This window comes from Ammospiza caudacuta, chromosome 2, assembly GCF_027887145.1.
Source record: "Ammospiza caudacuta isolate bAmmCau1 chromosome 2, bAmmCau1.pri, whole genome shotgun sequence".
Taxonomy (NCBI): Eukaryota; Metazoa; Chordata; class Aves; order Passeriformes; family Passerellidae; genus Ammospiza; species Ammospiza caudacuta.
The window spans coordinates 116,263,651-116,277,636 of record NC_080594.1 but is presented as its reverse complement, the minus strand read 5'-3'; the positions used below and the strand labels follow the sequence as shown (position 1 = coordinate 116,277,636).

At 45.0% G+C, this 13,986-nt stretch overlaps 2 protein-coding genes across 3 annotated transcripts in view; both read right to left on the bottom strand.

Annotated features, from left to right (window-relative positions):
- Positions 1-4,852, bottom strand: part of LOC131572443 (cystathionine beta-synthase-like) — a 28,971-nt gene extending 24,119 nt beyond the window's left edge. The window contains 1 exon segment of the mRNA XM_058825622.1: positions 4,848-4,852. Coding sequence (XP_058681605.1) covers positions 4,848-4,852 — 5 coding nt within the window.
- Positions 4,853-10,809: 5,957 nt separating this feature from the next.
- Positions 10,810-13,986, bottom strand: part of LOC131554933 (cystathionine beta-synthase-like protein) — a 28,086-nt gene continuing 24,909 nt past the window's right edge. For both annotated transcript variants that reach the window (XM_058800553.1, XM_058800554.1), the window contains one exon: positions 10,810-13,537. In XM_058800553.1, the coding sequence (XP_058656536.1) occupies positions 13,428-13,537 (110 nt within the window). In that variant the 3' untranslated portion in view covers positions 10,810-13,427. The remainder of the gene's footprint in view (positions 13,538-13,986) is intronic.

Sequence of the window (13,986 nt, the reverse complement as noted above, 5' to 3'; positions counted from 1 at the left end):
AGAGGGATGGAACAGCCTGTGGTGAGTGGCTGAACTTTATCCAGAGGCACCACAGCATCTCTGAAATTGGAGATCAGAAATTCCTGTTGCAGCAGAAAACTCTGGTCCAGCCCCACACCAGATGCTCAGCCACCTGTTCTTCTCCAGAGACAGCACCCCCAGCCTCAGAGAGCAACAGGAAACCACGAGGCTGCAGGGCAACCACCCCCAAATGCCTTGGATCCTGCAGCCAACAAAAGCTCTCCCAGCAAACTTTGCCTCCCAGTGCTCGTCCCCACCACTGCTGCTCATGGAGAGGGATTAAAGGGGAAAAAATGGTTCATTTCCTTGCAAGCCAGGTTTTGTGCTGGCCTTGAGTATATCTCCCACAGCAAATCTGTGTTTTCCTATCTAATTAGCTGGGAAGGAGCAAAAGTCACCTGTGGGTAAAGAAGAGATAATCCACAGTGTATCAGAGGTGGTCAGAAGGCTTTCACAACTGAGCTCATCAGCTACCACCCAAAATGCAGGCTGTTAGAATTCCAGATATTGAGAATTTTAGAATTTTTTTGTGTTGAAAGACACAGGCTGTCAAGAGAACACTACATTTAACCTGAAGCTGTAGAGAAAACTTCCAAAATTGAATAATAGCATTAAGATTATGAGTGTGTAGTTTGAATAAAAGTGTGTAATATCACATAGTAGAAAACTTGGAGTTTAAAGTTTTAGAATATACAGTTTATAGAATATAGTTGTACAATATAGTTTTATAATATATATAAAACTGTAGAAGATGGTTTTTTAGAGAGATAGAAGTTTTAGAGCAGTAGCTAATGCTTCTTCTTCACCTTCTTCATAAGTTTTAGTATTTTGTAATTAGACAAAGAAGTTTGCATTGCAAGACGTAAGTAAATAGTTATTAGATTAAAAGTAAAAATAATTTGTGTCATTACTTAATTAGATATTTTTTCCTTAAAAGACCTTGTAGAGATAGAGAACCATTTTGTATCTATATATATATATAAATACTATAGAACTCACAGATTATAAGACTATAATATAAATAAAAATAATAAACATCTAAGTCCAAACATAAAATTCCATCTCAAGCACTTCCGATCCCTACCTTAATCCCCCAAAAAAAGAAAAGATACAAAATCAACAGCTGGCAAAATAGATTTTAGAAGTGTTTTTTTTTTCCTCTCTTTTCCTGGTGATGCCCATCTCTACCATAATAATGGTAGGGTGGAAAGGGACAAGGCAGGAGGGTGAAATTATTGGGGCTGCAGGGCCTCCCTACACAAGCCCCCTTTCCCCTCCAACTCTGGGTCAGGAGGGCTTCAGGGAAGGAAGAGCATTCCTGGCTCCCACCTTCTAAAATGAGATTGCATCCTCCTCACTGTGTTCGGTTTCCCGGACATCTGATACAAAAATAAGTCAAGAATGGGGTTTTCATTTGTTCTCTCACCCCAAGTGAATGCAGACACATTTTCTAGACGCCCAGGGAACAAAGAAGCCAGGGCTGGCCTTTGATTTGTCAACATCTACACCCCTCTCTGCTGGAGAATGCCTCAAGTGTCTCCTCAAGGGCTGGGCAATTCCTGGTGCTGCAGGAATGGCATGAATGTCCTCCTTCCATTACAAAACACTCTCAAATCACTGCATTTGTGTGCTCAGAGCCTGGATCCATAGTTACATTAATATAATAGTGGCTCTGAAGGTAACTTTGAAAACTGCCTGAAGTGCAGAACCCCCAAAATGAGACAGCAGAAGGCCTGAAATGGCACCAAAGGATGGAAGAATCCAGGACTTTTGGAGGCTTTGACACAGCACTGGATGAGTTGGTCCCTTGCTGCCAGCCTCAGTGACATCCATCAGCACAGGTTGGGTGGGGTGTGAGGAAAAAGGACAGCCATGGACTGCAGCCAGGGATGGCTGAGAGGAGCAACATCCAGTGCAAACATCTCCCCACGCTGCCTCCAGTGCAGTTTTAGATCACAAAGCGAAGATAGATACATCCTCTCTGGATTACTAAAACTCTTACCTGTGTCCCAAAACTCCTCCCAGTCCCTGGCTGAGGGTTCAGGGGTGATCTGGTCAGCCACCAAATGCACCTGAGCCACTGCTGTGTCCTGCCACAGCCCCGTTACTTGCTGCTGAATGGAGTCTTGAGAGGGCACAAGGCTGGGCAAAGGATAAATGGAAATCTCCACTGGAGCTGGGAAGCAGGCCAAGAGACCAGGAATGATAACACCCAGCTGCTGCCACTTAATGAAAATATATGACAAGGAGCACAGGCTAACGTTTACAGAGCACTCTGCAGATAGGAGATTGCAGTTATCAGGTTATCAGACTCTGATAACTTCAATGGGGAGAAAATCAAGATGCTCATTAAGTAAAGTGAGGGAAAGCTTCGATGAGCTCAGCAGGGCAGAAAGCAATGCAAGCTCGCTCCATTAGAACCAAAATGCCTTTTTCTTGCCTTACTCTGAAGAAACAGCACTGCTGCCATTGAGCAAGACAAATGCAGCATCAGTTTAGCAGAATGATGGAGTGCTGACAGGCTGACAGGGACTTTGGGAGGTGCCAGTCCAGCCTCATGCTTAAAGCTAGGGCACTCTAAATTCAGCCCAGGCTGCTCAGGGCTTTGCCCACCATAGACCTTGAGAACCTCCAAGGATGGAGTTGTACAATCTCTCCAGAAAACCCTCTCCACCACCCCACTGACTTCGTAATGTGAATCCAAACCCTCCCTCTTGCCTGATTCATTCAGGACTTATTGAAGGCACAGCCGCCCCCCAGGTGAGAATCAGCACGGTCAGCAGGGGAGGGAAATTATCTGGAGGCCAGATTCCAGCTCTCCCCACGGCACTGAGGGTCCCCATTTCCCAGGGAGGGGACAGATGAGGCACTACTCACCCCTGCGGCCCGTCAGGCAAGTGTCAGGGCCGAGCCTGAGCCTCAGTTAATATGTGCTGGTGCTGGGGACACCTGCGAGCCGCGGGAGGGACGCGATTGGGTCCTGCCCCACACCTCGCTGATTGCTCTGCAAGGGGAGGTGACTGGGGCGTAAAAGAGCAGATAAGCCATTTATTGTTTATTTTAATATGTACTTATCTCCAGGAGTGCTCTGAACCCTTCCCCCCGCAGTTTGGTTGTAGAAATTTCGTTGCTGTTTTGGTTTCGTGTCTTGCGCTGGAATTTAGGCCCAGCTCATCTGTGTCAGCGTGGGCCTTGCTGAATCAGGCAGAATGGTGACAGAAACGATTTATTGTGCTAGGTGCTGTCTGGTGGGGCCTCTCTGTGTCCCCTGGGATCCCAGGGTCAGCCTCTGCACCACCTCCAGCCCTAAACCTCTGTCTCCTGCTTCTCATGCAACTGCTTTGCAACTGCTTTTCTATCAAATCAGCTGAGAGCACTGAGCAGCTTCTGCTTCATGGTGATTCCCAAACATCAGCTCCTGGGGATTAGGAAATTGCATGGATGCAGATTTCGCTGGAAGAGGAAGAGCCCCTGAGGATTTCAGTCCCTCTTTTCCCCACTTCTCCCCCGAGGCAGGGTAGCACACAAAGTTGCCTGGTCTGTGCTGGGGCTGTGCTCCTCCAGAACACAGTTGTTCAAGGAAACTTCCCCACTGCTGACATGATCAGGCAAGAATAAGGCTTGTCAGAGTGCTCATTTTGGAATTAAACTTTTGAAGACAAGACTGGTGTAGGTATTAGCACAGGGATGACTTTACCTTTGGTCTTCTTGCAATAAATGGACTCTCTGGAAAACATTGCCAGAGATAATCCATCACAGAAAACTCTTGTGGGCTATCTGATGTGACAGAGAACATGCAGCTCTCCTGTGAAGAGTCTGCAAATAACCCCAACCCCAGCAAGAATAATGTTTTCTGGGCATTGTAGTTACAGAATAACCCAGCCACCCCTTCCTGGTTGTCTCCTGAAGCACTGTGTGCTCAAAAATAAGATTATTCCCTTCAGTGACGAAACTGCAAGAAATGGGTTTTTTTTCAACCTGAAAGGCAACAAGATTTAGATGGGTATTGAGGGGATAGAAGACAATTTTGAAATAAAATGCTTCCTTTAGAGAAATACATTTTTAAATTAAATACTTAAAAACAAAGTCTAAATGAAAGAAGGCCTAAATGGTAAGTCTGCGGACGTAAAAAGAGAAAAAGTCCCCTTTTTTGGGGAGCAAGGTTAAAGCTGTTCACTGCATCTGGCCAGAATACTCAGGCTTAATTGCTGGCTGGGTTTAAACCACAATATTTTCCCATCACCATCCCCAGAGCTGCTTTGCACTTGGGCTACTCAGCATCACCAGCCCTGTGGTCACACACACAAAAATTGGGGTTTTTTTGAGGTCAGCAGGTATTTTGGTGTGGGTTTTCCTGCTTTGCCTGTGCCTGGGTTAAGAGCAGAGGAGGAGCTGGGGTCTGCACAGGGATATTTGCCATGCTCTCACCCACACAGGAACACCAGGTATTTCACAGCCTGTACACATCAGAAAATCCAATTTTACCTTGTGATTTGCAGTGCTGGTGTCACTAAGTTCAAAAATCACACAAGGCAGCACAGGGCACAGGGGCTCATTCCCCAGCAGGCTTGCACTGCCCCATCCTCCACCTGAAGAGCTTCTTTGCAGCATTTAACCTGCAGGATTGCACTGGTTAACATCTGCATCCCCAGGCTGGGAGCAACAACTGCAGAGAGCAATCAGCCAGCCAAAAAAATGGGAAGAACACTGGATGGCTCTGGGATTTCCTGAGAGGCTGTGACACCAAACTTCATGCCCAGGGAGAGGGACTCTGCTGTAAAAACCATCCAAAAGGCTCCTTGCAGAGGGAGTTTTAAAGTTCTCACCTCATCTTTACTGTGAGATGGGCAGGCCCTGGCAGAGCCCAGAGCAGCTCTGGCTGCCCCTGGATCCCTGTAAGTGCCCAAGACCAGGCTGGACAGGGTTTGGACCAACCTGGGACAGTGGAAGGTGTCCCTGTCCATGCCAGGGATGGAATGGGATGAGCTTTAAGGTCCCTTCCAACCCAAACCCTCCCCCTGTGGGGATGCAGCACCCAGGTTTTACTTTTGGACACTTGGGAGGAAAGAGGGTGACCACAGTCACCCCCCACCAGTGATTTTTTTTCCTAGAAGATGAAAACAACGTGGTTTTAAAATGTTCCTGATTCTGCTGGACCAAGTGGGAAGAAATCCACATTTTCCCTCCCATGCAATTCGATATTCAAATTTAATATCCATAATGGCTTTATCAAAGCAGTTGAAACTTCACACCAGGGCTTAAGAAGATGACAGGAGAAGGATTAGCAATGTTTTTAGAGGGCCTAGCAAATAATTCAGGGCAGAACAGGCTTTCCTTGGTTATTTTTTGCCAGCAGGGAAAAAACATCTTGCTGTGAGGACATGAGGGTAAAACTGCTTCTGGTTGAGCAGAATTAAATACTGTGAGTTGGAGAATTGGTGATGGTACCTGCTATTGAATAATGTGGGAAAACTGGGGAAAAGGGAGGCTGTCACTTGCTGTTAATTTTTTTTTTTTTTACCTGTTCAACAGTGCAAAATGATGGCAGCTGAAACAGGATCCCAGCTGTCACAGGCCAAGGCAGGAATAGGTTAGAAAAGTTACATTTTTGTCACTGCCTTGGAGCAGCCAATCACACCCTCCTGTTTCAGGAGAAGTCACCATTTGCTTGTACTGATGCCTTAGGATTTTAGCTTTTATATTTTTCATATATTTGTAATTCTGCAATTATAGAGTGTATAGCTCTAAACTCCATACACAGTGTTAGCTATTGTCTTCACATTTTGGTCAGACAACACAATTCCTCTCCAGGCCTGGGAATCATGGACACCTCACTGTCTCAGGCCCCAAAAAGTGTAAACAAAACTGAGTTTGGGGGGTGTAAACTTGGAGTAAATGACTTCATTACCTGAAGCTGTAACTGGAAGATTAACCTCCAATATGCAAATGGACCAAACTTATGAAAGTGTGAAAACTTCTTGGATAGACCCCACATCCATTTTGGGTGTAGCCCCTGGGGGGCTTTGTCTGCCCTAAATGTACCTGAAGGCCCTTCAATAAATCTGCTTTTTATTCCCAGAATTTTGTCTGGCCTCTGTTTTTAGGTATTCCTAAAAAAACATCACTACAACCCCTGGAGTGCTCCATAAATCTGAGGAGCCTCCTGTAATGCTGCATCTGCTGCTGGAGGCTCCAGAGACACCCAAGGGGGAGGTGCCACAGACATCTTTTATGAAAAATCCTTTCCTTAGGATTTTTTCTTCTTGAGAAGCTGAGGCCTCAAGAACAGAATGTAAACGTTGATTACCTGCTGCTGTGGAATGCAACAGGTGCATCTGTGATTGGTTTCATGCAGTTGTTTCTAATAAATGGCCAATCACAGTGAACAGGCTCAGACAGAGAGTCCAAGACACAAGCCTTTGTTATCATTCTTTCTTTTTCTATTCTTAGCTAGCCTTCTGATGAAATCCTTTCTTCTATTCTTTTAGTATAGTTTTAATGTAATATATATAATAAAATAATAAATCAGCCTTCTGAAACATGGAGTCAGATCCTCATCTCTGTAAACACAGTCACAGGGAGCAGAGCTGCTGGCAATTCCTGGAAGGAGCACAAGGCACCAGCAGCTCCCAGCACACCCTGTGTCCCCCCATGCACTGCCAGACCTGCTCTGGGGCTGATCAGCTCATTCCTGTGTCCTGCTGCACCCAGCAGGGTCTCACTGTGAATCCCCTGAAGCTCTGCAGCTTCCCCAGGGACGTGCAGGGTCTGGATGAAAGTTCATTATAAACTTCAAAATCCCCATCAGCCTAAAAATAGACTTCTATTCCCTTACCTTCTTCCCCATTGCACTATTTGTATCATGATCTATCCTACAATTTGCAACATGATATAAAGCCTCAGACCCCTACATTACAGGGAGCGCAGGCCCAGCTGGTGCCCTCAGAGCCCTGGCCCTGTTTTTTGGGCACACAAACCCAGCTGGCTGCCCCCGCACCAGGCAGGTACCTCCACAAGCAGCTGTGAAAGAAGCCATGGCACATTTTTAGCTCCTGAGAGGGCAGTGAAAGCTGCAGTGTGAGCAGCACCTGGCTGTTCCTCCAAGCAGAGGTGGATTTTTCCACAGGCCAGGGTGGTGCAGGTGAGCTGGCTGCTCTCAGTGCCCTGGAGCCAGGTCCTGTGGGCTCTGCCCTCACCCCCCCATCCTCCAGCACGTGACAAAAGCCAGCAGCCCTTCCATCAGCAACACCAGCCTGGCTTGGTGCTTGTGCTTTGTTTTTTTATTTTTATTTTTTCCTCCAAGCAGAGGTGGATTTTTCCACAGGCCAGGGTGGTGCAGGTGAGCTGGCTGCTCTCAGTGCCCTGGAGCCAGGTCCTGTGGGCTCTGCCCTCACCCCCCCATCCTCCAGCACGTGACAAAAGCCAGCAGCACTTCCATCAGCAACACCAGCCTAGCTTGGTGCTTGTGCTTTTTTTAAAATTTTTTTTTTCTCCTCCCCCAAAGGGAATTTATTGCTTCCATAAGGCGCCTTCCTGGACTGAAGTCCTCCCTTTATCTGCAGAGCCAGCACAGCTGATTGTACCCAGTAATTTTCCTGCTGGTGACCCAGGAGGAGGGGCTAGGGGACAGCTGGGTCCCAGGGCTGTCACCAGGCTGTGACTCAGCTGTCAGCAGCTCTTGTTGCAAAAACGGGGTTTGGGCAGTGCCCTGCTCCCAGCTCTGGCCTGGGAGCTGCTGAGGGGCCCTGAGCCCTCAGGGCTGCAAGCAGAGCCAGCTGTGGCTCCCCAGGGATTTCTGAACCTGCTGCGAGGTGGAACTTGATCCCTCACACTTCCTGCAGCTCTCTGTGTGCCTGTGCAGCCTTTGGCCTTTTGCTGAAATGGGCTCCCCACACACGGCAGGGATGCTGGCCTGCTGCCCTCAGGCTGGGAGTGCAGGATCCCCTTTCCCCCTCTGAGAGAGTCTGTCTGAAATATCCCTCATCTGCCTCACTGTCACAGACATCTTTTATGAAAAATCTTTTCTTTAAGATTTTTCCTCTTGGGAAGCTGAGAAGCTTCAAGAACAAAATAGTTATCTGCTGCTGTGGAATGCAACAGGTAGATCTTTGGTTAGCTTATGTTGGTTGTTTCTAATTAATGGCTAATCACAGTGAGCTGGCTCGGACTGAGTGTCCAAGCCACCAGCCTTTGTTATTCATTCTTTCTTTTTCTATTCTTAGCTAGCCTTCTGATGAAATCCTTTCTTCTATTCTTTTAGTATAATTTTAATATAATATATATAATAAAATTATAAATCAGCCTTCTGAAACATGGAGTCAGATCCTCATCTCTTCCCTCATCCTAAGACCCCTGTGAACACTGTCACACCTCACAATCGTCACTGGGGGACTACTGAAGAAAAGACCCACTGTGTCTACAATCTCTGGCTCTGAAGGAGAAAGTTACACATGCTAACAAGGCCCTGAGGCCTAAGGGCATTGCTAAGCTATTGTTTTCACCAGTGTATTTACTATATGTTACAGTGAGCTCAACAAGAAGAAAGAAGGACATTCCGACCTTTTGCAACAATAGCTCTGGGATTTTTCCCCACCTCTAGGCCTGGCTGGACTTCTCCTGAATTTTTGGGTGGTCCCCCCACAGAAGACCCTTCTCACTCACTTGCAACCACCATGACAGACAGACTGAGATGTAAGAAGCCTCTCCATCAAGGACGGAGACATGAAACCCCCATGTGAAAAGGCCCCTCTCCTCCTTCCAAGGACTGCAACTGAAACCCCCAGCCCAGGGGAGGTGTGTGGGGGAGGCAAGCTGACCAAAGCAAGATGTTTGCCTGCAGGTTGTGACCACTGGACCATGAAAACAACAGCTCTCACTGCTGACAACATGGGCCACCTGTTACATCTATTCTTTATTGTATCTGTTTCCCCCTCCTCACAATTTCCAAGAGTTATCATAATAAAAACCTCTGGAGTTACCTAGAGATTTCGAGATCTCCCCAGACGTGACCTTGTGAGCTCCATTGCCTGGACATCTGTCACAGACATCTTTTATGAAAAATCTTTTCTTTAGGATTTTTCCTCCTGAGAAGCTGAGAGGCTTCAGGAACAAAATGTAAACATTGATTATCTGCTGCTGTGGAATGCAACAGGTGCATCTGTGATTGGTCTCATGTGGTTGTTTTTAATTAATGGCCAATCACAGTGAGCTGGCTTGGACAAAGTGTCCAAGCCACAAGCCTTTATTATTCATTCTTTCTTTTTCTATTCTTAGCTAGCCTTCTGATGAAATCCTTTCTTCTATTCTTTTAGTATAGTTTTAATGTAATATATATCATAAAATAATAAATCAAGCCTTCTGAAACATGGAGTCAGATCCTCGTCTCTTCCCTCATCCTGAGACCCCTGTGAACACGGTCACAGACATCCAAGGACTTTGCCAATCTATGTTTGGTAGCTCTATCCCCTCTTTCTCTCTCTTTCTCTATCTTTTTCTCTCCCTTAATCCTTCTATCACATTTTGCTGTGGTCATTCAATAAAGGTGCATTTGTTTTGATCATTACTGCAAACCCCCTGTGCTGTGTTGGGTTTTGCACCCTGAGATCAATCCACAAACCATCACGAAACCCATTCATGACACCCTCTGAGGGGGCTGCCAAAAGGAAAAGCAGGGATCTGCCAGCAATAGCAGCATTTCAGGTACCACATGAGAAGGATGTGCAGGATGGAGTCAGCCCATGCTGCTGGACTGGGGTAAGGAGAGGAAGAGGTGATGAGCACAGAGCACTGTGTGTGTGGGGAGGCACCTGAATACCCAGCATGAGAGCAAGGAGCTCATCCTGGCAGCCTGGAGACATGGAAAGAACTGCAGAGCCTCACACTGACAGCCAGGGGTCTTCTGCACAAATGTCTTACAGCCTAACACACCTACAAGCTTGAACAGGCATTAAAAAAAACCCAATCTTACAGTCTAACACACAAGCTTGAACTGGCATTAAAAAAACAATCTTACAGTCTAACACCTACAAGCTTGAATTGCTATTAAAAAAACAATCTTACAACAACCTTACAGTATAAACACAAGTTTGAACTGGCATTAAAAACACAATCTTACAGCCTTAACACACTTACAAGCTTGAACTGGCATTAAAAAACAACCTTTCTTACAGTCTTCACACACAAGCTTGAACTGGCATTAAAAAAACAATCTTACAGTCTAACACACTTACAAGCTTGAATTGGCATTAAAAAAACAATCTTACAGTCTTAATACAATTAGAAGCTTGAACTGGCATTAAAAAATGCAATCTTACAGTCTTAACACACTTAGAAGCTTGAACTGGCATATAAAAACAATTCTACAGTCTTAACAGACTTACAAGCTTGAACTAGCATTTAAAAAAGAAACCTTACAGTCTCAACACACAAGCTTGAATTGGCATTAAAAAAAACAATCTTTCTTACAGTCTTTACACACTTACAAGCTTGAATTGGTGTTAAAAAAAAGAAACCTTACAGTCTCAACACACTGACAAGCTTGAACTGGCATTAAAAAAACAATCTTACAGCCTCCTTAATACACTTACAAGCTTGAACTGGCATTAAAAAAAAAAAATTACAATCTTAACACACAAGCTTGAACTGGCATTAAAAAACAATCTCACAACAACCTTACAGTCTTAACACACTTACAAGCTTGAAATGGCATTAAAAAACAACCTTACAACAACCTTAGAGTCTTAAAACACAAGCTTGAACTGGCATTAAAAAAACAACCCAGAGCCATTCTGCAATCAAACAGCCTTTATTGAACTCTTTGTATGGTACATTTGTGAACATCTGTGCAATAAATACAGCTCATAGTGGTGATTTTTCCCAGCTCCTTGAAGCATAAGGAGTCTTCCCTTTCCCTCAGTTGACACTGCACAGTAAGAAAAGCTGTTGGATGACAAGGGCAATGTCAGGAAACTTCTGACAGTGTAGATTTATAGCAAACAAGTTTTCAGAAATGGGCTTGGTGGGCAGATGAGATTGGTCTGGCTGCTCAGAGGAACCCCTGCTAGCCACAGTTCTGGAGTCAGCCCCAGCTTGTGCAAGAAATGGGAAATAACATTGGACATGACAATGTGAAAATGAACCTTAAGTCATTGCCTGGTAACTGGTTGCAAAATATTGTACAGATTTTACTGAACAGCTGTCTTCAGGTGAGAAAATAAGAAATATTTTTGCAGAGCCAACATTAGCACTGATAATCTCTTACAGTGACAAACAAATACAGCATAAATTGCTGATAAAAATATTCATGTGCAAAATAGTTTTCAGGTTTAGTCAGTGCTTGCAAAAGCAGCAAAGGTAAACAGAAGATGCAGGCACTCACTTCAGGAAAAAAATACAGTTCTGTTCAGGCTCTGGCCTTCAATTTCAGGTAAAAGACTGAACAAACTGCAGTGTCTTTCTTGGTCTTCAGAGCACTTGAAACAAAGATAAACCCAGTTTTAATCAGCCCTTCCACAACTAACCAGGACCAGGCCAGCAATGAGGTTCTCAGACATGCAAAAAAGCATCACATTCACAAACTTTAGCAGAGCAATTTCAGCCCTGCTGGATTCCCTGTCCCCTTCCCTTGGCTGCCTTCACCCCTGCCATGGGAAAGAGCTCTGGAAAGTTTTTCAGTTGTGCAGCAATTCCATTTATTTACCCAGTTCCTCTGGGAATAAAAAAAGCCTTCTCCTCCCTGTGCCAGTGCAGAGGAGACAGCTCCTGTTCTTAGCAAACCCCAGGGAAGAAGGTGAATTTCTCTGGATCCTTTGGCTTATTTGAGATGATTTACACTCCCCTCCCCTGTTCCCCACCATTTCTAACCATCCCCTGTGCCTCACTCCACAATACTGCCAGTTTCCATGGCACTGCAGGGATTTATGTATGAACAGTGAATCAGAAAAACAGATTCAAATCTTTGTATTTCTTTATAATTGACTATTTTGCTGCCCCACCTTAAACTCCCCTCTTGTGCTGCTCTGAAAAGCAGCTTTGGGAACCTCCTGCTACCACTTTCATATTTCTTGCTGAATTCAGTCAGGTCAGGTTTGACATGGGAAAAGGACAAACCTCAGCTACTCAAGCACCTCCCTCCCTGCTGCTGTCAGCAAAGGTCAGATGGAAAATGGGGGAAAAAATCAGATAAAAGCCAGTAAAGCAAATATTCAAAGTAATGCCAAAATCTAGCAGCAGTGATAACTGCAATAGCAGAAAGAAATTCATCACTCTTTAGAAACTTTCAATTACTATTGAATTTGTACATTTTTAGATTTATAGTATTTTTCTTTCCCAGAGCCTTGGGAAAAACTGTTTAAAGTCTTAAAGAAGTGCAGGAATTTAATGGCAAATCACATTTTAAGTTTAGGATGGGTCACTTGCCTTCAGCAATAGCCCTAATCTGAGGGGGTAGCCAATGCAGGGCTTTTCTCTTGGAATGAGGCACTACAGGGTAGGAGCACCTAAACAAGACTTGGAAGAGTTCACAGCTCCTCAGAGATTATCTTTGGCTCTCCTGAAACAGTCACAGAAAAGGCACTCTGAGATAAATGGGGAGGGAGAAGAAGGTAACAGATGAAACAGCATGATTTGAAAAAAATTTCAAGCAAAATGCTTGGTCTCACCTTTTAAATCTTTCCTTACTTGTGCTTACTTATCAGGAAAAAACAACAGGAAAAAAAAAACAGGTCTGTGGCAGGGAAAGCTGGTGCACTGTGTAAAACAGAGTCACTGGCTGATGTTTGCCACTTCACTGCCATGATTCTACTCAAACCAGCTTTTCCTCAGAGCAGGTGCTTGGAGGAAGTCTCAGCTTCAGCCCTGAGGATTTTCTTGTTTTACAATGATGCCACCAAAAGGGAAACCCTCCTTCCTTCTGCCCATGCCCCAGTCCCAGTTTTGTCTCAACACAGGTAATATCTAACTTAACACCCTTAAATGGGGGGGGGGGGAATCCAGAACTTTCCAGAGCTCTCTTGGGCCTCTGCTTCAGTAACTCTTTATTTCAACACATTTTATGATTCTGAAACAACATTTTGGAAAGCCAGCCTTTAGACAGAACGAGTAAGGAACAAACCACTTAATTTAGGCAATATTTTTTACACATACATATATATATATAGGTAAAAAAATAAATTGTCTTGATAAGAAATACTGCTTAGCCTGATTAAGAAACATGATCCCAGAAGCTGGGCAATACAGCAGGACACATTGGCTGGAGAGCTGACAGCAGGATGGCTAACTACTTATTTTCAGAATTAAAAAAAAAAAGGAGAAAAATAAAAGGAAAAAAAAAATTCTAGTTAAGACATGACCCTGATTCTTTGTTTGAGGCTGCAGGATGCTGAGCAGGCTCCAGGCTGCTGCTGGCTTTAGTTGGATTTCCTCTCCCGCTCGCGTGCGGTGACGAAGTTCAGGAGGTCGATTGCTGTCACGATGCCAAACACCATCTGCCGCTTGCTGGAGGAGCCATCCGTGTGATCTGCAGGGAGAAAAAAGGGAATTCTGGCTCCAGGAGGCACAAACACATCCCCTCCTGCTTGGTTCTAGTGTTTGTGAAATGGGGAGCTGAGCCATCCCAGCTCCATCATCCTGGAGGTGTTGGGTGATCCTGGCACAGAAGGGGAACACAAAAGGCACCTTTGGCCAAGAGTCACAGAGCAGTGACAAGGATTTTCAGCTCAGAAAGGCTCCTCAGCAAAAGGGACACTGGAACTTTATGGAAGGAAGGATAAGGATCCAGTGGATTTATTGTTCTTGACACAAGTGTATTTTCCATAAACACTAATTACTTGAAACAGCTGCAAGTGGCATTACCCCACTGAAACCAGGGGCCGCTTGAATGGCCCAATGGAACCACATTTTGAGGAGGAAATGTGACACAGCCTTCTTCCTGCATCCCTGCCAACCACAGAATCAGTATAAAAACCA